Genomic DNA, 22,853 nt, shown 5'->3' with positions numbered 1-22,853 from the left:
GTGCCCAGAACATAACAAACACTCAATAAATGTTAGCACTTACTTTTCTCTACCCTGTATATCCCTCTTCAGGGTTTCCTTTTAACCAGATTTCACCAACACAAATATTGAGGGGCAGTGAGTGATTAGAACTCATAATGCCTTTTGCCCCAAGACTGCCCTATGTGACTTCTCTCTCCATATGCACATGATCCCTCTTCCTTCCTACTTTTGTCTCCTACCAAGAATAATATAATTTGTCTTCCAATCGCAAAAATGTTTCATCTTCAGTTAGCTCTTTCTATATGGTTATAGCCCAGACATTCTAGAAACCAAGAACAGGGATGCTCAGTTCCCTAACACTATCTCCTGACATCTGGCTTTAATGAACAAGCATTTCTACCTAGTTATTTGTGATTTTTCTTTTGGAGTCTTAATTAAGAGTGTTCTCTGATCTGCAAAGACAAACACACTGTCAGCTGTTCAACAGTATAGTAATTAATCTTGCATTTTAGATTGCCATCGTGAGTAGGCTGAAGAAGCAGGCGTTCCCAGCAAATCTTCAGTTAAATATGGAAAGCTAAAACAAACAATGAAACTGGATAGAGTGCTGCTGTTGATGTTTTTAAAGATGAATTTGGCAAATGTGCCCTAAACTGCTAATTAGGAAAGCTAATTAGCTGATTTCTAAGGCCTCTTCCAAATAAAAGACAACAGACTAGCTACACTCTCTTCTTAGATCTTTGTTTCCTAGACTCTAATTGTTTGAGCCCTTTTTTCAAAAATTATTATATGTCCTAAGGCCGGGCACGGTGGCTCACACCTGTAATCCCAGCACTTTGAGAGGCCGAGTTGGGTGGATCACCTGAGGTCAGGAGTCCGAGACCAGCCTAGTCAACATGGCAAAACCTCATTCCTAGCAAAAATACAAAAATTAGTTGGGCATAGTGGTGGCACCTGTAATCCCAGCTACTCAGGAGGCTGAGACAGGAAAATGGCTTGAACCCAGGAGGGGAGGTTGCAGTGAGCCGAGATCACACCCCTGCACTCCAGCCTGGGCAACAGAACGAGACTCTGTCTCAAAAAAAAAAAAAATCTATGTCCCATGTGAGCTGTACTGTTATTTACTTTTTTTCCCCATAAACCAACCCACTTCATAAAATGTATATAAACTTATTTTTATTATTTTTATTTTTTTATTGTACTTTAGATTCTGGGGTACATGTGTAGATCATGCAGGATTGTTGCATAGGTACATACGTGGCTATGTGGTTTGCTGCCTCCATCCCCCCGTCACCTTTATCTGGCATTTCTCCCCATGTTATCCCTCCCCAACCTCCTTACCCACCGCTGTCCCTCCCTTAGCAACCCCCCCACAGACCCCAGTGTGTGATGCTCCCCTCCCTGTGTCCATGTGTTCTCATTGTTCAACACCCACCTATGAGTGAGAACATGTGGTGTTTGATTTTCTGTTCTTGTGTCAGTTTGCTGAGAATGAGGTTTCCAGATTCATCCATGTCTCTACAAAGGACACGAACTCATCGTTTTTTATGGCTGCATGGTATTCCATGGTGTATATGTGCCACATTTTCCCTGTCCAGTCTATCATGCTTTCAGACTGAATCTGATGATCCACCACCAGTCCCAAAGGTATTCTGGGCAGTAGAGCCATCCACTGCAGGCACCCTGACCAGAAGGAACCAGCTTATTATTCCAGAAAAGGAAATTCTTCCTCTTCCAATTCAGTTTAACACCGTTTTCAATCATTTTGGTAAAGTAGCCATCACAATTTCACAAGATGTGGCGTGTGTGTCTGTGTGTCTGTGTGTGTGTGTGTGTGTGTGTGTGTGTTTTGCAGGAAGGTAATTATTGCATAGGTGGCATTGTCTGTTCATCTGGGTAGAAACTGTAGTGTTCATTCATGCCATTGGGTAATTGTAGTGAAGCAATTATGTATCACATTTTGAAAGAGGCATTTAAAAAAAATCCACCACTGAGATGAGTCAGACTTAATTATCTTGGCTTTTCAGCAGCTGAGTTTAAGGCGCAAGGTGGAGAACACATCAGCTTCAAAGGCAGAGGGAATTGAACGTGCTCCCCAGCTTTGGACACTTCCTCTGCTTGAGGTAAGAATCATGAACAAACTTCAGGTCTCTGCCAGCTGCCATCTCCAAACTGGAGATGTCTCAGATTTGGTAGGATACCTTGAACAGGCAGCTGTCATATGTCCTGGGTTATTATTATTATCTGCCTAGAATTTTCTGTGTCTTTGTTTGTTTGTTTGTTTGTGTGATGTCACACATGCCCACCTTGAGGCTTCTTAGGCAAGAGCTTTAGTGAAAACTAAACGGCTGTAAGAAAGAAAAAAGAGTTGGTTTAAACCCCCTATTTAGTTTTGCATCATGGAACAATGTTAAGAGGATTGCTCAGTGATCTGGACTTACTTTTGCCTCTATTTCAGAGGGGAGCCCAGCACAGTGGCAGAAAATTCTGTCTTGTCTCTCAAAATCAGCATGGTTAGGACTAAGGAGTTGTGATGATCTCTTTGCTTTCAAGGCAGATCTTAAAGCACATCAGTGACCTAGATCCCGCCAGAGCAAAATATCCACCCACTTGCCTGGATTGTTGAACTTGTTGGCGTTAGGCATAGAGTTTTTGGGGAAAGACCTGGGTATGAATTCTCAAGCTCCTTGTCATTAGAGATCTTGCTATAAAACTAAATGTGAGGACTGGATCCCTTGAAATATTCTGCCCATATTCCATACCCGTCGATTTATTATGCACAGTCATTTTGTCTTAACCAATATGTTGGAATACCCTTCTAGTCTAGACTTCTTTAAACCTGTCGCACTTAAGTTTTCAACCTGCGCCTCTGTTTTGAAGGCTGCATTTTACTCATTCGTTACTCCCTTAATCAGTTTTTCCAGAGTCAGTCAAAGCTCTTGCCAAGGAGCAGTAGTATTAAGCCCATCTGTGAGTGTCAAGTGTTTTCTAAATTGGACTGGCATTTTCTTATTCCTAGTTGTCAGGATGACTCACACAAGAACCATTTAATTTAGGATTATTATTCTGTCTGTATATTTGTATGGAAAAATAATGATTACTGAGATTTCGAATCTTGGAAAGAAGCAATTCTCCAGAAGCAACAAAATAGATAACTTGCTGGCAGGGTTTTTAAGTGATCTTGGATCCTTTTTAGCAGGCGACTAGCCCTGCCTACACTTGTCAGCCAAATTACTTAACCTTTTGGTAGTCATCACCTTGCTTGACAAGGTTCCTTTCCTCCCCTGCCCAGAAGTTATCATCCTAACTGAACGATTCAACCAAAAGTTATGTACAGTTCACCTCTTCGTGCCCCAGTAATTTCTTTCACTCATAAAATTTCTAGAGGAAAAATATGGTTTCCTGTCTGCAAATTTGGATTCCTGGATCTCCATCAAAGTGCACCATTTCAGAAACTTTTTTTAATCGAGAGGGGAAAACAGGTTTTGCTGCTGGCAGGGAGTTTAAAACTCCAGTTGTGTCCATGAAAATAAGAAGGGGTTTGCACTGTGATGCTTGAACATTTCTAGATGCTTATTGAATTTTTCCACCTTGAAAATGGCGTCAATCAACTATTATTTAAAATTCCCAGAAGAAAATTAAAAACCTAGCATTTATCAAGTCATTCAATAAAAACAAATCCATCAGCCCTAGAATTAGGAACCAGAAGAACAAGGTTGGGTTCCCAGGTGCCTTACTTACTGTGAGATCTTGGCCTAGTCATCAGATTCTCTAAGCCTCCATGTCCACGTGGCTAAAACCAAAGTAAGATAATAATAACATCTACTTCAAAGAAATGTGAGTTTTGTAAAGGGCAAAGAAATAAAAATGTGTTATTTTAGTTGTTATTTCATTCACAAGTAATATCTCTTCTTTGGTTTATTCTGGTTTTTTTTTTCACTGTGGAAATGGAGAGTTCTTTTTTTTTTAATTGAGTTTTAGGTTTTGGGGTACATGTGAAGAACATACAAGATTGTTGCATAGGTGCATACGTGGCAGTGTGATTTGCTGCCTTCCTCCCCTTCACCTATATGTGGCATTTCTCCCCGTGCTATCTCTCCCCAACTCCCCACCCCCCACTGTCCCTCCCCTATTTCCCCCCAACAGACCCCAGTGTATAGTGCTCCCCTCCCTGTGTCCATGTGTTCTCATTGTTCAACACCCGCTTATGAGTGAGAACATGTGGTGTTTGATTTTGTGTTCCTGTGTCAGTTTGCTGAGAATGATGGTTTCCAGGTTCATCCATGTCCCTACAAAGGACACGAACTCATCATTTTTGATGGCTGCATAATATTGCATGGTGTATATGTGCCACATTTTCCCTGTCTAGTCTATCATCGATGGGCATTTGGGTTGGTTCCAGGTCTTTGCTATTGTAAACTGTGCTGCAATGAACATTCGCGTGCATGTGTCCTTATAGTAGAATGATTTATAATCCTTTGGATATATGCCCAGTAATGGGATTGCTGGGTCAAATGGAATTTCTATTTCTAGGTCCTTGAGGAATCACCACACTGTCTTCCACAACTCCCACCAACAGTGTAAAAGTGTTCCTATTTCTCCACATCCTCTCCGGCATCTGTTGTCTCCAGATTTTTTAATGATTGCCATTCTAACTGGCGTGAGATGGTATCTCAATGTAGTTTTGATTTGCATTTCTCTAATGACCAGTGATGATGAGCATTTTTTCATATGTTTGTTGGCCTCATGTATGTCTTCTTTTGTAAAGTATCTGTTCACATCCCTCACCCACTTTTGAATGGGCTTGTTTGTTTTTTTCTTGTAAATCTGTTTTAGTTCGTTGTAAATTCTGGATATCAGCCCTTTGTCAGATGGGTAAGCTGCAAAAATTTTTTCCCATTCTGTTGGTTGCCGATTCACTCTAATGACTTTCTTTTGCCGTGCAGAAGCTGTGGAGGAAATGGAGAGTTCTATATGAAATATGTAATGGTTTGGTTTTAACAAGACTGCTTTTCAGTTTGGCCTCGCCATATGTTAAAATGTGGAAATGCTTCTATACCAGTTGGTCAGTAGCCACTAACCTGAGCCCCAGAAGTGTTCTCCTTATTCCTGTAGTTCATCTCTACTAATCCCCCTTTCCAGGACACCTTGACTAACCCCCAAGGGCAACTAAAGGATCAAGAAAGGCCCAGCACAGCAGAAGACCAGCTGGACCTAGTTCCTGCAGGAGCTACATGCATCCATTCTGAGTGTTAAGATGCTATGACTCTCAATCTGCCTCCCAGGACATGGAGGGCTTTACACTCCCTTGTCCCACTCACCCCATTTCCTCCAACCCTCAGATCACTCATTGCTGGGCCAGAGATCCTCCTCTCCCACCCAAATCCCTTCCCCTCGACTCTCAACCCTCCCATTTCCCTGTGCTTTCCTTAGTGCTGTCTGCACCCTGATCATCCTCAAGTCATCCTTTCTTAGCTCTGCTCCCAACACTGCTGCTCAGGTTCCTTCTGTAACTTGTCCTGTAGAACCCAAACCAACTCTTCAGGGCTGAAATATCAAACTGGATTCATAAGGCCATATCAGTGGTAAAATATTAAAATGCCTTAATAGCTAATGGTAAAAAACCATTACTCTGAGTGTTCCCCTCCTATTCCCAGTACCCCCAACTACCCTGGCCACTCCTTCAAGACATCCCCTGTCCTCCCCATGATCTAGCACTCAACTTCCTGGCCCCTGCTCCAGGACTGTGGCCAACATCTGTTTTGATAGATGCCTGCAGTTTACTAGTACATAAATACTTGGTTAACCATCTCTGCAAAGAACTGTAATACATGATAGAGTAAGGTAAGGGATATTCCTTCATTTATTAATTTATTGATTCATTCTACCAACACTTTTCATTCACTCACTCTATCCCAGGCACTGAGCTAGACCTAGGACTTCCAAACCAGATGCAGTCTATGCCTTCATGCACTTATATTCTGGTAGGGAAGGCAAATAATAAGCAAGAAAAGAAACATACACACATGAATAAATATGTATTTTGATCAAGGGGTCAAGAGGAAATGAAATTAGCTCAGGGAAGTCATAAATGGCTTTAGAAAGAAGATGGTGTTTTAAATGGGCCTTAGGGATGTGCAGGGCTTCTCCAGGCCTAGATGGAGGGGAACAACATAGACAATAGCATTAGGCAGAAAACGTGGCATGCGTTTAGGGACCGGTAGTTCAGGGGGCTTCTGGGAGATCAGGTGAGAGATGTCAGCAGGTTGACCCAGCCAGCCTTCTCAGACTTGAAGATGAACTTATGCACAGACAGGTTAAGACCCTATTTCTAAACCTTTGGCCTCCAGCAAAATACCCACATGAGCATTCACTAAGCTAAGCACAGGCCCCCTGTATAAGTTGGGAAGTTTGTACACTAGACAAAATTCTGGCCAAATGGGTACATAGGATAGCATTTCCACCTCCCACCCAGCTGAACACACTGGTGTGGGGTTTTCCTAAAATGCTTTCCACTGGCTCCACTTTGTGCCAAGAGAGTGGCATCTCTCCAGAGGGACGCCTTTTCCTATTTCACACAAAACCCCAAGATAGGGTAGCAGCGGCCTTGCCTGGACACCCATCCCTAATCATACTGCTCTGTTCTTTTCAAGCAAATTCTCTAGAAGTCCCCTTTATCTACATTTCCCCATTCCCACCTCCATGGCCTCACCTTTAAGCCTACCCACCTCCCTTAATGAAACCTCTCACCCACTTTGGCCAAGTGCTCCACCTTTTGCAATGACCTCTTTTCCTTCACCCAGGCTGCTCCTGAAGCCTAGTCCTCTCTGAATCCTTACCTGACCACCTGGTCTGACCCCTCCCTCTGTCTAAACACATGGCTCTCACAGTTTTCTCTCTAAATTTTTTTTAAATTTTGAGACAGGGTCATGTTCTGTTGCCCAAGCTGGAATGCAGTGGCATGATCACAGCTTACTGCAGCCTCCACCTCCCAGGCTCAAGCAGTTCTCCCACCTCAGCCTCCAAAGCTGCTGGGTCTACAGGTGTGCACCACCACACTCAGCTAATTGTTTATTTTTTGTAGAGATGGGGTCCTGCCATGTTGCACAGGCTGGTCTCAAACTCCTGGGCTCAAGCAGTCCTCCTGCCTCAGCCTCCAAAAGTGCTGGTATTATAGGCATAAGCCACCACACCTGGCCTACTTCTTCCTCTTTGACCACATCCACAAGGTCACCTTCATGGGCCTTCCTTGATTTGTTTCATGTTTGTATGCGATCACGGTGGTATCTGCCACCTGTGGGTCTTTTGCATGTGTGAATGCAGAAGTGATAGCTCACCCAGATTGTAATTTCCAAGCTAGAAACAAGGCCTGTGAATGTATTACTCACTTGATTTTCATTCGGAGAAACCAAATTACTGCTGCTGTTGGGACCTGTGCTTCATCTATCAAGAAAATGGGATGGCATTAATTTGTTTGGTCTATTAATTCAACAAGCATACATTGATTATTCATGTATGCCAAGCATGGGTGATATAACAGTGAATAAGAAGTGGTCTCTCTTTTTGCAGAGAATGTTTATTTAACCAAAAATTTTTACATGCCTACTATGTGCTACTGGACTCTGGAGTTATAGAAGTAAGACACAATCCCCATGACAAACGGATAGACAAGTAAAAAGGCAATCACAATACCGGATAGTGTATACTAAGATCAAGGGTTTCCTGGGTGCTGGAGAACCCATAAGGCACACATGGCCCAATTCGCAGCTTGTGAAAGAGACTTCATTCATTCATTCATTCGTTCATTCATTCATTCATTCTGTCATCTTGTCATTCAGTAGTTCCCTATTGTTTACTGTGTGCCAGTCGCTATTCAAGGTGCTGAAGTGATGAAGTCCTTCCCCATGAAGCCTAAAAATTCCAATAGAGGAGACAGACAATATACACATTAGTAACTGTTTACTACCCTAGATGAAGATAAGTGCTTTGAAGAAAATAAAGCAAGGGTGGAATCATAATTACAGGGCCACAGGGAAGATGTTCGTGTTCTGCATAGAGTGACTAGGAAAGATTTTGCTGAGATGGCACTTGAGGTGGTATCTGAAGAAGTGCAAGACCTGGTTCTCTGAGAAAGACCATGCCAGGAAGAGGGAACAGCAAATACAAAGATCCTGGGGTACAGGCTACTTAGATCATTCAGGAAAGATCAAGCTAGCCAGTGATGCTGGGACCCTGAGAGCCAGGTGTGTGTGTTAAGGATGGAGGTCAATGGGGAAGTAGAGGCATAGATTCATTCCATCAGCTACAAGGCCCTCTACACCTTGTAGCTAATGAAACGACTTTGGCATTTACACTAAGGTGGGGAACCACTGAAGGGTGTTAATGGGGGCAGGGAGTAACATGATCTAACTTTCATTTTAGGAGGCTCACTCTGGCTGTGGTGTGGAGAATGACCAGAAAGGAGCAATGGCTGAAGCAGGGAGACCAGTAAAGATGCTATCACACAAATCTATGTGAAATGGTACTGGTTTGAATCAGGGTGTAGCAGTGGAGAGGAGGAGTCCTGCCTGCAAACAGACAACATTGTGTGTCAGGTGTTCTAGTGGACACATACGCATTCTGCAAAGTGTGGTGGGATCCCAGAGTAGAGTGTGATGAGGACAGGGTAAAATGACTTGGTGAGGGACGTTTTCACAGAGAGGGACATGGAGCTGGCCCTAAAGGATGCATATTCACCACTAGTCTGTGAAAAGCGTAGGTCAGGGGCCATGTGTATGTCAACACTACTCTCAGCACCTAGAACACATTGTGGTGTGTTCAGTAAATGAATTGCTGAATGAATGGATAGATGAATGGGTGGTTGAGTGGATGGATGGATGGATGGATGGATGGATCATGGATGGATGGATGGATAGTTGGATGGATGAATGAATGGATGGATGGATTGAGTTCTGGAAGTAAACAATAAAAATGAGAAAACCTATAAATATTGGATTTAATTGACCAAAGAGAAAGTCAAGACTAATAAAGGAACCATAACTGTCAGTTAATTTCAGATGTGTACAAAGATAATCCCAGTCCTCTGGGGATGTTTCCTCCTGTGGAATCTCTACATATCATCTTCTCAGACCATTTACCCTGGAATCAAGGCAAGGATTACTCAGAGGGCACTTGACTATGGTGAGTTGGATACTTTCAGAAGCAGACCTCAGGCCCACTTGGTGGGATCTGTGACCTAAACTCAACAGCTCATAACTTGGGCCATCTCATAACTGAGACAAACTCTACTGTGGGGTGATCCAGTACCTTATGCAGAAGCTCCTAAGATGGCTGTGAAGAAAGTGTTGCCTAAACAATAGTCAACTTGATGGGAGACATGTCCAAACAGCACAGATTCTTACTCACTCTCTCTTTCCCATGTATACACATAATGAACATCTGAGGGTTCTAAATAAGAACACATTTATAGGACAGAGGGAAAAAGATGTGAAAGTAAAAGTAACATCTTGGAGCTTCAGAAAGGATTTGGTTTCAAAAGGGACTTAGAATCCCCTAAAACTGGCTTAAAATGCAATGTGGATGACTGTGCATTTTTCTGAGGAGAGGCTCCATATTTATTGGATGTGCAAAGGAGTCTGAGACACCGAAAGGTTAAAAGCCAGTTCTTTAGAGAATGTTTATAAATACTAGGGAGAGACAAATGTTGGGATGTGATTTTCCTTGGGCTAAGATGAGGTGGGAGCAGAAGATTGTAGAGAAGGAACAGACTGCAAAATCAAAGTACATGGACCTATTTTCTCCTGTGAAATTTTGCCTGAGATTAGCTAAAGTAGGTTGATGGATCTTTCTCAATCCTCTTTAACTAAAGCAGTCAACTTAAGCACTGCTAGTCTAACCAAGTAATACCTAACTAAGCCTAACCAAGAGATGCTTCTTCTACTATACCAGAAAAAAAATAAATAAATGAGGGAGGGAGGGAAGGAGGATTTGGAGGCAACTCCTTGTTTCTCCCTTAGTACATCATCTAGTGCAGGCGATCTAAAATTGAGCCATCTTGCACAAATGTTACATGAACAATGATGTGTAGAAATATGTACCAGACATATATGCATATACATGTGTGTCTTGTTACTATACTGATGTGCTGATGTGCATAAAATATATATCAGAAATAGATATCTTGTAACAGTATTCAAGTTGTGCATCTTCTTTTTCACCCCCAAGAGCAGAGTCATTAAAAGAACAGATCTGAAGTCTATCCACATGGCTGTAAATGTCAGTTCTGTTGCTTTCCTTGATATATGGCCTTGGGCCAGTGGATTATCTCATATGGAAAATAGGATGATAAAAATGGTGCCTACCTACCTACACTTAGTGTGAGGTAAGGCTCAAATGGGATCATCCATGGGCTATATTCCCACCCATGGGAAATACGGCATGGGCTAGTGGAGAAGGGAAGGCTTTGAATTCAGAATCATTTTTGAGCATCTACCATGGCCGGGCTCTTTAAATGTGCTTTCTGGGCTGTGTGTTGATCTAACACCACAAACAACCCTACAAGAAGCTGTTGTCATTTTATAGAGGAGGAATATGACATTTTCCAAGTCTCACAGCAGTAAGGGACTCAGGCAAATATGAACTCAGGTCTGTGCTGCCTGATACTGAAACCTACACTCTATCATCTACTCCCTGTTCCTCCAAGCTCTGGATAATGCTGCTCACTAGCTGTGGGCTCTTGGGCAAGTCACTGGCCTCCCTGAGCCTCAGCTGCCTCCTATGTGAAACAGGGTTAATAACACCTTGCCAGGCTGGGCGCGGTGGCTCACGCCTGTAATCCCAGCACTTTGGGAGGCCGAGGCGGGTGGATCACGAGGTCAAGAGATCGAAACCATCCTGGTCAACATGGTGAAACCCCGTCTCTACTAAAAATACAAAAAATTAGCTGGGCATGGTGGTGCGTGCCTGTAATCCCAGCTACTCAGGAAGCTGAGGCAGGAGAATTGCCTGAACCCAGGAGGCGGAGGTTGCGGTGAGCTGAGATTGTGCCATTGCACTCCAGCCTGGGTAACAAGAGCAAAAACTCCGTCTCAAAAAAACTAAAAATAAAAAAATAATAACACCTTGCCATTGGTTTGCTGTGAGGACCCAAGGAGAGAGGAGAGAATGTATATGGAGTCCTCGCATATATAGGCACTCAATACAAATTAGGTATTTTTTGAATTTTATCAATGATTTATGCTCCCACATTTTCTAGAAAGAGATCTGAGGTGTCTATTATTAGTAGTACCTGCAAGATACTTATTAAAATGGATGTGAAAATCATAGTACCTGCCCATAGGATTGTTGTGGAAAATAAATGAATTAACATATGTAAAGTGCTTAGAATGGTGTCTGGCCGTAGCAAATATGGCCCCACAAGTACCAGCTACTGTCATTTTCACATGTGTGAACATACCCCTCCAATGTTACTAATGTCCCCATGTCATAGATGAAGAAAGTAAGGGACAGAGAAGCTATGTAACTTGGAGAGTCACACAAGCTATTCAGTGGCAAAGTTGGGGCTCAGACCTAAGCTCTCTGATAATGCCTTTGGTTCTAGCTTCACATCCTTTATATCTATCTTTGCACCACCATATTGCAATATTTATTCTGGCATTTTAGAGGATAAAACCTGCTCTTCTTCATCCCCAACAGGGATAGAATAACTGGAAAGGAACTTAAACTGCAAAATAAGGGATAAAGGCAACTATGGAGATAACTTTTCTCAAGTCCTTTAACGTGGGAAAGGTCTCTTTTCCCCAGTGAGCTCAGAGAAATCTGTTCTGTGATGCTTCCATATAAAGAAGCTGAGGGGTTATTCCAGGGTGAAACAAAAGCAGTGGTTATTAACTTTTTAAAAAATCTCAGGATCCTTTGACAATCTGGTAAAAGTGTAGATTCTCTCCCCCAAAGAATGAGACACATATGCACTCGTGACACACCCACAGTTTTTTATTAGAATTTCATGTGATTCAAGAGTTTCCTACAGCCCATGAACCTCAGGCCCAAAATTCTTGAACTTAAAGAATTTGAAAGGAAATAAGTGTGTGGAATAACCTCCTGGAACTGGCCATAGCATACAGATTCTGGAGCCAAAGTGTCTGAATTTGACCACTGGCTTCCCCAGTTCTTAGCTGTATGATTTGGGCAACAGTGAACCCCTCTGAGGCTCAGGGTTTCACTCTATTGCTCAGGCTAGAGTACAGTGGTGCAATCATGGCTCACTGCAACCTTGACCTCCAGGACCCAAGCAATCCTTCCAACTCAGCATACTGAGTCACTGGTACTATAGACATTTACCATTACGCCCAGCTAATCTTTAATTTTTTTTTTTTTTTTTTTTTTTTTTTTTTTTGTAGAGACAGGGTCTCATGTTGCCCAGGCTGGTCTCAAACTCCTGGGCTCAAGCAATCCTCCTGCCTCAACCTCCCAAAGTGCTGGGATTACAGGCACGAGCTACTGCTCCTGGCCTGAAGCAAATGTTACACTTTTCCTCTAACTCTGTCCTGTGATGAAACTCTTTAGTCCTCATGACATAATGAAAATTTCTCATGCTAGCTCTGTAGTCTTGGACAAGTTCCTTAGCCTCTTTGAGAACCAGTTTTCATCTGTAAACCAGGGACAATAATACCCATATTTGTGCGGTTGCCATTTTCTAAGTATCTAAGGGCATGTCTTACTCAATAAATTTCATTTGCGTGGTGAATGTTATTATATTATTATTATCTTTGTCATTACCAACAGATACTTTATTGTTTCCTTCACAGGTGTTCAAGCTGGAATGGAGATGATTGAGCAGATGCTAAGGCAAAAAAACCTCCCAAATTTAAGCGGTTCTGAGTCTCTTGAATTTCTAAAGGTTGATTATGTGAATTACAATTTTTCAAAGTAAGTAAAAGAGAAGAGCACTTTGTCTCTTATGAGAAGCTCAAATGAAACAGTGGAGGAATCCTATGGATGCCCCATGATTTCATCAGAATCTATCCTTCTTATCTTTTTCTGTTCTGCTATCCTTAGCTCTGGTTTTTCTCAAGTTTGCCTCATGGCTTGATATGGCCACTGTGATTCCAGCCATCAAATCATGTTTCAGGCAGCTGAAAGGAGGAAGAGACAATGGTAAAGGGGCTCTTATAAGTTGAGTCAGCCTTCTTTTTTAATGAATTTTTCTGAAGCTCTATCCTAATAAGATCCTGCCTAACCAACAATGGAGAGAACTTAATAATATGACCACATTTATTAGCAAGGGAGACTGGAAAACTAGTTTTCCAACCAAACAATTTTGTCATTCCCAATAAAATCAGGGATGTTTAGGGAAGAAAATGAATTGGAAGTCTACCACAAAGTGAATTGGAAGACACCAACTGACAGTCTTTCATAGTCTCCAGCAAAAGTCCCAAAGGCAGTATAAGGAGGGGATAGCTTTGTCATCTGGAACTCAGTCTTAAAAAGCAAGGGAGAGTCAAGCAGAACTTAAAGTATAATAATAAAAATAAAAATAAATAAATGAATAATCAACATCAACAAAAGCTTTTCTAAGGAATTCTCTCTGATTGTGACTCACAATTTGCCCCAAAACTTTTAACAGTCCAGTGATAATTCCTTGCCACTCTGTCCCTTTGGAGTGATCATTCCCCTGCTGTCAATGATAACATTTATAAAGCCAAGAGATTTTGGCAAGGAGGAAGAGAGATGATGACTTAGATAAAGTTCATGGCTAATGCCCTGGTCTATATAAAGTTAGCCATTTAACAAGTATTTATTGAGCACCTACTACATACCAAGCCTCGTCCTAGGAATAGGGGATATTAGGCTGGGTGCAGCTCGTGCCTGTAATCCCAACACTTTGGGAGGCCAAGGTGGGAGAATCACTTGAGCTCAGGAGTTTGAGACCAGCCTGGACAACATGGCAAAAACCCACCTCTACCAAAAATACAATAATTAGCCGGGCAGGGTGGTGCACACCTGTAGTCCCAGTGACATGGGAGGCTGAGGTGGAAGGATCACTTAAGCCCAGGTCAAGGTTGCAGTGAGCCATGATTGCACCACTGTACTCCAGCCTAGACAGAGAGACCCTGTCTCAAAAAAAAAAAAAGATAAAACAATAGGGGATATTGTGAACAACATACCTGCCGTTAAAGTCCAGTGGGAGAGATGGACATTAAATATGTGTTTACAAAACTAATTTCTTAAGTACAATCATAATACCACAGCAGAAAAGTACAGGAAGAATTGTACAATATCATGTGTAGGTGGAGATGGAGAAAAACAGGTATTCTCATGCATTGCTAGAGGGGGTAGATAAACCAATACAATAATTGTAGGCCTGTGCTGTTCAAACAGTAGCCACTAGCCACAGGTGGCTGTTGTATACTAAATGCAACTAATACAACTGAGGAAATACATTTTTACTTATTTAATGTTTATTAATTTTAATTATAAAAATCTGGTGCTCAGTTTGGCTACTGAAAAACTTTTAAGTATGTTTGGAACAATTTTGTAAGTTTACTTTTTCAACTGAAATGTTATCAAATCTAAATACAGGTTGAGTATCCCTTATCCAAAATGCTTGGGACACGATGTATAGCACATTTTTAATTTTTTTGAATTTTGGAATATTTGCATTATACTTACTTACCAGGTCAGCACCCCCAAGGGGCATTTCCTTTGAGCATCATGTCAGCACTTAAAATTTTTTGATTTGGGCTGCTGAAACATGTACAGGTCATGTATATCTCATAAAATCCAATGTTTGAATTCAGGTGTATCATGAGTATAAAATACATACCAGATTTTGAAGACTTACTTTTTTAAAAAAAGAAAATGAAATATCTCAGGAGTAATTTTTATATTGGTTACATATTGATATGACACTGTTTTGGATGTATTGGCTTAAGTAAAAATATTAAGAAAATTAATTTCACCTCTCTTCCCTTTTTAAAATGTGATTACTACAAGATTTTAAATTACTGTCATACATCGCTTAACAACAGGAATATGTTCTGAGAAATGCCTTATTAAGTGATTTCATAATTGTGCAAACATTATAGGGTGTACTTACACGAACCTGGATGGTATAGCTAAGTACACACCTGGGCTATTTGAAATAGCCTATTGCTCCTAGGCTACAAACCTGTACAACATGTGACTGCACTGAATACTGTAGGCAACTGTAATACAATTGTAATACAAGTAGGAAGTACTTGTGCATCAAACATATTCAGTCATAGAAAAGGGACAGTCAAAATACAGTATATAATCATATGTATATGTCTGTATATTTATTAAAAACATATATATGCTCTTTGACCCAACAATTCCACTTCTCAGCATCCTTCTTAGAGAAGCATGTATACACAAGCAGTATGTATGATAGGGTTCACTGTGACACTGTGTATAATAGAGAAGTAGTAGAAAGAACCTAGATGTCCACCAACACTGGAATGATTTTTTTGAAATGGCACATCCACTGTTTGAAATGCTCTGCAGCAGTTATGAAGAATTGGTTTGATCTGCATGTATCAAAAGGAAAATATTTCTAAAATATATTCAATGAATCTCTGCCTTCCTCTTCCCACAGTGAGACTCAGGGTGTGTGACAGAGAATAGGTAGGAAAGGATGCATAGGAGAGGAAATATTAGCAAATAATTGTTTCTTAGCAGCTATTACATTTATGTTTTGAATTTTTCCTAATCTTCATTTACAACAATGGCTTTCTTGGGTGCAGTAATTATATACAGATGAAATCATTTTGTCTCCCCAACCCACTTGTGAGTAGCACTTCTTCTGAGTGATTGAATGTGATTAAGTACCTTGCCCAAGTTTTTACAGCTGGTACTAAACTTGGCTCCAAGCCAAGCACTCTGCACACTATGTAAAGTAGCACAGCCTTGTGGTGAAGAATACAGTCTGAAGTCAGACTGGGGAGGGTTCCGGGTCTGGTTCTACCACTTATATATGACTTCAGCCACTTTTGTTATCTCCTTATCTCTGAAATGGGGATTACAAAAACAGCAACTGCCTCCTCGGATTGTTGTGAGAGTTAAAATGAGCTAATGCCTGGCAGGTAGGAATCACTCAATAGATGTTCATAATAATTTATTATGATGCATGTGGCCATCTACCTTTGCAGATTACATGCAACTCACTGCCTCCTGGTTACCCTTTTGACAGTCCAGAGAATCCTAGGGGAAGTCAATTCTTTAAGTTTCTCCACTAGCGGAGATACTGTCCACATAGAGGACATTTGGAAACAGGAGGAAGGCACGTTTCTGATTGTCTCAATGGCAGGTGGGGAGGGACACTGCTGGCATATGCACCGAATGTCCTGCAATGTGGGACGGTCCTCTATGAAAAAAGCTGTGCCATGCAAAGTACGAATATAACCCCTTTTGTGAAACACTGGAACTGCTTAAGGAAAAATAATGATGGCAATGTTGTGCCTCTTTTTGTCTTTAAATAAACTAAAGAAGTAGATTGTTTGATTATTTACAAATGTGTTTCTAGGCCAGGTGAGGTGGCTCATGCCTGTAATCCCAACACTTTGGGAGGCTGAGACAAGAGGCTTACTGGAGGTCAGGATTTCAAGACCAGCCTGGGCAACATAGTGAGACCCTGCCTCTACAAAAAAATAAAATATATTAGCCAAGTGTGATGGCACATGCCTGAAGACCCAGCTATTTGGAAGGCTGAGTCAGGAGGATTACCTGAGCCCATGAGTTCAAGGCTGCAGTGAGCTATGATCGCACCACTGCACTCCAACCTGAGTGACAAATGAGACCCTGTCTTAAAAACAAAAAAAAAGAGAGAGAGAGAAGAAAAATTATACATATATATATATATATATATATGTATGTATTTCTAAGCTTACCTATTTCCCTCATCAAATGGATTCGAGGGACTTCCTGCTAAGAGTTTGAGGAGAATTAGGAGGCAGTGCCCAGAGACAGCCCTGCAGACAGGAGGTTCTTTTCTCTGTAGGAATTCACAATGGCCTCAGTTGTAAGAGTTCTACAACTGTGTTCCCAAGTTTGCTTGAATGAAGAGATGTGCTGGAAGAGTTGCCCTAACTTCTGTTTCTGGTTTTACAGTATAAAAATCAATGCCTTTTCATTTCCAAATACCTCACTGGCTTTTGTGCCTGGGGTAGGAATCAAAGCACTGACCAACCATGGCACTGCCAACATCAGCACAGACTGGGAATTCAAGTCTCCAATTTTGTGAGTATTCCACTGACATGTCTGCAGCTGTTCTGGGAGAATGTGGAGCAAAAATGGAAAATGTAGAAATTCACCAATGTTTTTGGCATTGGGCTTCTTTCCCTCACTATTAACATTCTTTCTTAAAAGCGTTTTTTTCCAGGTGAGGTTTAAATTAGGAAATCCCTGCTAGGGAGTCGGGGTGAAAAACATTCTTCCCTCAGAGGCAGAGCCAGTGATCAAATGTCATTTGAGATTCTCTAAGGACTAGAAGTCCCTGACTATCAGAGAAACAGATGCATGCTCAGCATTTTAGCTCCACCCACAAATCACTGCGTGATCTTGAGCCAGTCATTCAATACACTTCCCCATCTGCAGGAGTAACTAATGGGAAATGGAGACTTCCTACCTCACACAGAGGTTGAAGGTTGAAGGATGGTAGTCAGCTTAAGCCCAAGCCCAACTGGAAGGCCTTTGCACCCTTGTATAGAAGAAAGGGATCAGGTTCAAGGTACTTTTACGGGCCAGCTACGATGTGTAAACCACTATTCTGAGTGTAATGTTTAGGTCTGCCTTGGTTGGTGCCACAGGATAACACATTCATTCATCCATGAAGTCAGTCAACAACCATTTACTGAGTGCTTACTATGTACCATTTATCCCCATCTCAAGAACTCCAGTCTTATAGATTGTAGAGAAATGACATGTTCCCCACAGCAACATAGGTTCACGTATTCATTCATTTATTCAATGACTCATCAACCGTATAGTGAGTACCTACTCTGTGTCAGGCCACATGCTAAGTCTTGGGGACATGGAAATAAGTAACACACAATCCACTCCCTCAACGAGTTCACAGACTACATCTAAGCATCACTTTCTCATCTATGCCCCTCCTGAATAAAGTGTTGCCAATCTTACTTTTTATTTCCTCTCCCCAAACGTTGTATATGAAGGGTGCTCAATACAAGCTCGATCATTGCCAGGGTCAGAGCACTCAGGGTGAAATAATTAGAATATCCCAACAGCTGTTAGCTTTCACATATTTAGTACTTCATCTGTTCTGTAAATATTCATTCAGCACCTACTCTGCTCCTACCTGTTGTAGGTGCAAGGAAGTCAGAGGTGAACATGACAAAGTCACTGCAGTTCAGGAGCATAAAGTCTCTGGGTAATCAGAGAAACAAGATCCATCTCTGTGCCTGACTCAGGCTTAGATAACCTTGCACTTTTTCTCTAAACAGCCAAGACACAGGAGGAGCTGATCTGTTTCTGTCCGGAGTCTACTTTACTGGTATCATTATTCTAACCCGAAACGACTTTGGTCATCCTATCCTGAAGCTCCAAGATTGCTACGCCCAAGTGAGCCATGCCCATGTTTCATTTTCCGGAGAACTCAGGTGAGTGAGAGCCCTGGGTTGGGCCATGTCTAGTCAGGGGCTGGATATTCAGGCATCACCTAGGGAAGGTTTATAAATGGCTGAGTATGGTCTCTAAGTAAACTCTTTTGTTCATTTTTTTCCCCAGTGTCCTGTATAACTCATTTGCTGAGCCCATGGAGAAACCCATTTTAAAGAACTTAAATGAAATGGTGAGTCTTTAGAGGTTAAACAACCACAGTAAAATGCCATCAGTAGCAGTTCTATCATCCTTTAATTAATTCTTAGTAAGGAACCTTTATTGAGCACCTACTGTCTGTTAGGAACTATCCAAGGCACTTTCACATGCATTAAGTATCCTTTTCAACTTCATAACAGTTTCTCAAATCCCTACCATGTGTCAAACAATGTGGTAGGTGCTGGGGATGCAGAGATAAAACAACAGCACATCTCTCAGATTTCTTACCATAGGGTGGTGGGCAAACAACCGACAAGAAGTTACTTATTATGTACCTATTGCATGCCCAGCTACCATAGACTAGGGTCTGTTGGGAATAGGAAAAAGGGATAAACTTGTCTATTCAGAAAAACCAAATTCGGGCTTCTGAAACAATAACTAACTGAGTGCTTGAACTTAGTACATAGTTACATGATCATTAGATTGAACAGGAGAGGTTCAGAGAAATAGAAAATTTTAAAGAAATAAATAGGGCCTGGAAGTGTCCTGGGAGATAATTTTTAGAGGATGCGGAACTTGAACTAGATCTTAAGGTATAGGTAGGATTTGTGTATGTAAGGAATGAAGGATATGAAAAGATATTTTCAGGAAATACAATAGGATTAAGTTAAGAAAATAGAATCAATTAAGATGCCTTCCAAAGCTATAAGTATTCCAATCTCAGAAGTCAGTGTCTTAAGAAGGTAAAGATGGAATTGGCTAGTCACTCTCTTTCCAATCCTGGCCACACTCTCCCTGAACCCTTTACCTATATTTTGGGGGAGATAAGAATAGGGATGAGGAGGACTAGAAAAGAAGGAAGATTCTTCTGGAAAAGAAGGGACAAAGATGGTATCTGACCATCTCCATCTCTCTAATGCTCAGCTCAGTGCTTGACAGACATTAGGTGCTTAATGAAAGTCAGTAAGGAAATCAACACTCAGAAGCATCAAGCAGCTCATCCTCGGAGGTGGCACAGCTGTCCAGGATGCTGAAGCCTTACTGTCCTTCTGTATCCTTACCTGACATGCTGAGAGCCAATGAATGTGCACATTACAGACTCCCAGCAAAGTGCACTGTCAAGCACCCAAACTTGATCATTCCCCTGTTTGAATCGAGGCATGGTCCTTTGGCCTCTGTCAGGAGGCCAGTGAAGAATGAGTTATGTCACAGATGCCAATAATTAAGTTTGCCTGAAATTGATATATGGCTTAAAGATAACAGATGCTTCCATGATTCTCTCTGTGCCACTGCAAGATAGAAAAGAATGCTGAGAACACAGCTGTCTAGCTGTGTAAGACCAGAGTTTAAATCCTAGTTATGTAACACCTGGCAACTCACTTAACCTCTCTAAGCTTTGGTTTTCCCGTCTGTAATCAGGGGACAGTCATGCCCCCCTCTCAAGGCTGTAGTGAAGATGAAATGGGGCTAAAACAACAACAGATAACACCTATTGAATGCTTACTATGAGTTGGGCAATTTTACATGAATTACTTCCATTTTGACTCACAACTTGATGAGGTGGATATAATTATTATCCCCATGCAAATGTTGCAGATGTGGAAACTGAGATCAAAGAGTACAAGTAACTTGCCAACAAATTCAACCCTAGGCCCCAGGCACCCAAGCCTTTGCTGGAACCACTATGCTAAGCACATCAATGAGCACACAAGAGGCACATCAGTGCTGATACCTATGCCCCTTCCTTCCAGGCAAAATATCAGTCTGACTCAAGACTAATTTTCAAATTCCAAAAAGGTGGCAACAAAATCGATCTCAAAATAGATCTCTGATATAATGTGCTCTCCACCTAGCCCAGGGAGAAAGTAAAAGCTTCAGCTCTAACCATTCAAGGCAGGGCATGCAGCTGCTCCTAGAGGACATGGCAAGCTGGTAGCACCCCCGGCAGTGAGGAAAGACACAGCAGCTCCAGCAGCAGGTTCCTCGGCTGTAACAGCATGGACTGGAGCACATGTCCTATCATGTCACAGGGAGAAAAGCCAAGGGCTCACGCACGGCTTACAGGGCTGACTGGGTGTAGTCCCAGTTGCTACAAAGTGGAGCTGGCATTCAGTGGCATACCACCCATACCTACATAATGTGAGCCCCACAGACATCAACAAATTTAAGGGAACGTCTCGATGACCAAAGAAATAATGACTGCTAACCAGAAGGCCTCTGTTTGCAGGGTCTAGGTCCACCAATAAGGGTTTCCAGTACAACATGGTAACTTCTATTTTTTATTCCTTTGTGGCCAGCTCTGTCCCATTATTGCAAGTGAAGTCGAAGCACTAAATGCCAACCTCAGCACACTGGAGGGTGAGTCTTAGAACTGTTTTTTCCAGATGGTTGTCTTCCCACCTTCAGAAGCTGGCACTCTCTGGGTTTGCTATACAAGGCAGTATAGTTCAGGCTCTTCATCCTGCTTCATATTCTGCAAATTAGAGCCCCAGAAAGGTTCATGGGAGGGTGTGCCTTGTGCATAGGGCATGCACTCTTTGGTTAATAACTAACTTCACTGCTGCAAGAGGGGTGGCTCCAGGGGATGAGATGTAGGTCCAGGAATTCAACCTTCATGAGCACTAACCCAAGCTGTGGCACTACATCCCTTCTCTTCAGAGGGATTAACACTAATCTTGACCAGGTTATTCTCGGGTCCTCAGCCTGCAGTGGCTGCCCTGAGCATCAAGTCCACGCACCTTAGCATGGACCACAAGACTCACCACACCCCATCTCCTCCTTACCTCTCGTTACTTCATTTTTCTCTTTACCTTTCTCTGCCCCAGCAATCAAACTGCTTCCACAGCTCTCCTCGCCCCTTGCCTTTGCTTTTGCGGTCTTCTCTGCCTGGAAGAGCTTCCTCTCGCCTCCATCTTTTCATTCCTTTAGCACAGGAGTCCCCAGTCCCTGGGCCACAGACTGGTTAGGAACTGGACCGCATAGCAGGAGGTGAACAGTGGGCAGGCAACTGAGCATTACTGCCTGAGCTCCACCTCCTGTCAGATCTAATCCTGGCAGCAGTAGATTCTCACAGGAGTGCAAACCCTATTGTGAACTGCTCATGCGTGGGATCTGGATTCCGTATGCCTTATGAGAATCTAATGCCTGATGATCTGAAGTGGAGCAGTTTCATCGCGTAATCATCTCCTCAACCCCAGTCCAGGAAAAATCATCTTCCATTAAACTGGTCCCTGGTGCCAAAAAAGTTGGGGACCACTGCTTTAACAGATATGTGTTGAGTGCCCATTTCTAAACCTGCAGTTTAGCCAGCACTGTGCTAAACCCTGGAGGATTTAATCCTTTCCATTCTCTATCCCTCTTTATATGTTATGTTCTCTCCTCTTTATATTTAAGACCCAGTTCAGGCACAGCCTATTCTAGGAAACCTTAGCTGACAGCCCCCACTCCATAAAGTTATGACTCTTCTATGCTCACATGATACTTTGGACATCTCTCTCTCTTTGCACTCCATCCATTCATTCACCAATGGCATGCTGAGCATGTGAAATAGACTGAGCACTGTTCTTGGTGCTGGAGATGCAGCAGTATTCCTAGGCTACAGACATACCTGCCCTCATGGGACTAGTGGGAGGAGACAGACAGCAAGCAAGTTAAATGAGTAAAATCTATGTTATGGCAGTGATAAGTGGTAAGAAGAAGAATAAAGCAGTGGAGGAGCTGGGGAGGAATTTCCATTCTAGAGAGAGTGACCAGGAAAGCCACCACTGAGCAGGTGGCATTACTGGAAGGACCCAAGTGGAGTAGAAAGTGAGCTGCTGTTCAATCTAGATGAAGGTTCCAGATAGAGGAAACTGCAAGCACTTTAAATACCCTGAAGCTGAATATCTCAAGTGTGCTGGGAAGGCTGTGAGGACACACTAGGAGCAGGGGTTGGGGGAAGCAGACCAGAGATGGGGAAAAGGGATGGTATGATCTTCAGGGCTGTGTAGGGGCTGCAAAGTCCACCCCTTAGTCTAAGATGGTATGTCTTTGAAGAGTAAAGGCCGGCATGACCTAACTTACAGTTTGAGGAGATCAGT

At 42.2% G+C, this 22,853-nt stretch overlaps 1 protein-coding gene across 1 annotated transcript in view; it reads left to right on the top strand.

Moving 5' to 3' along the window:
* Window positions 1-2,044: 2,044 nt before the first annotated feature.
* Window positions 2,045-22,853, top strand: part of BPIFC (BPI fold containing family C) — a 54,302-nt gene continuing 33,493 nt past the window's right edge. Inside the window, exons 1-7 of the mRNA XM_021669370.2 lie at window positions 2,045-2,105; window positions 9,029-9,162; window positions 12,789-12,909; window positions 17,110-17,238; window positions 18,462-18,617; window positions 18,745-18,808; window positions 21,072-21,132. Of these exons, the coding sequence (XP_021525045.2) occupies window positions 9,039-9,162; window positions 12,789-12,909; window positions 17,110-17,238; window positions 18,462-18,617; window positions 18,745-18,808; window positions 21,072-21,132 (655 nt within the window). The 5' untranslated portion in view covers window positions 2,045-2,105; window positions 9,029-9,038. The remainder of the gene's footprint in view (window positions 2,106-9,028; window positions 9,163-12,788; window positions 12,910-17,109; window positions 17,239-18,461; window positions 18,618-18,744; window positions 18,809-21,071; window positions 21,133-22,853) is intronic.

The sequence above is a fragment of the Aotus nancymaae genome, unplaced genomic scaffold (assembly GCF_030222135.1).
Source record: "Aotus nancymaae isolate 86718 unplaced genomic scaffold, 86718_ANA_hifiasm-v0.15.2.pri h1tg000076l, whole genome shotgun sequence".
In the NCBI taxonomy this organism is placed as follows: Eukaryota; Metazoa; Chordata; class Mammalia; order Primates; family Aotidae; genus Aotus; species Aotus nancymaae.
Note: the sequence above shows the minus strand (reverse complement) of the source record. Positions and strands in the feature narration are given on the sequence as shown.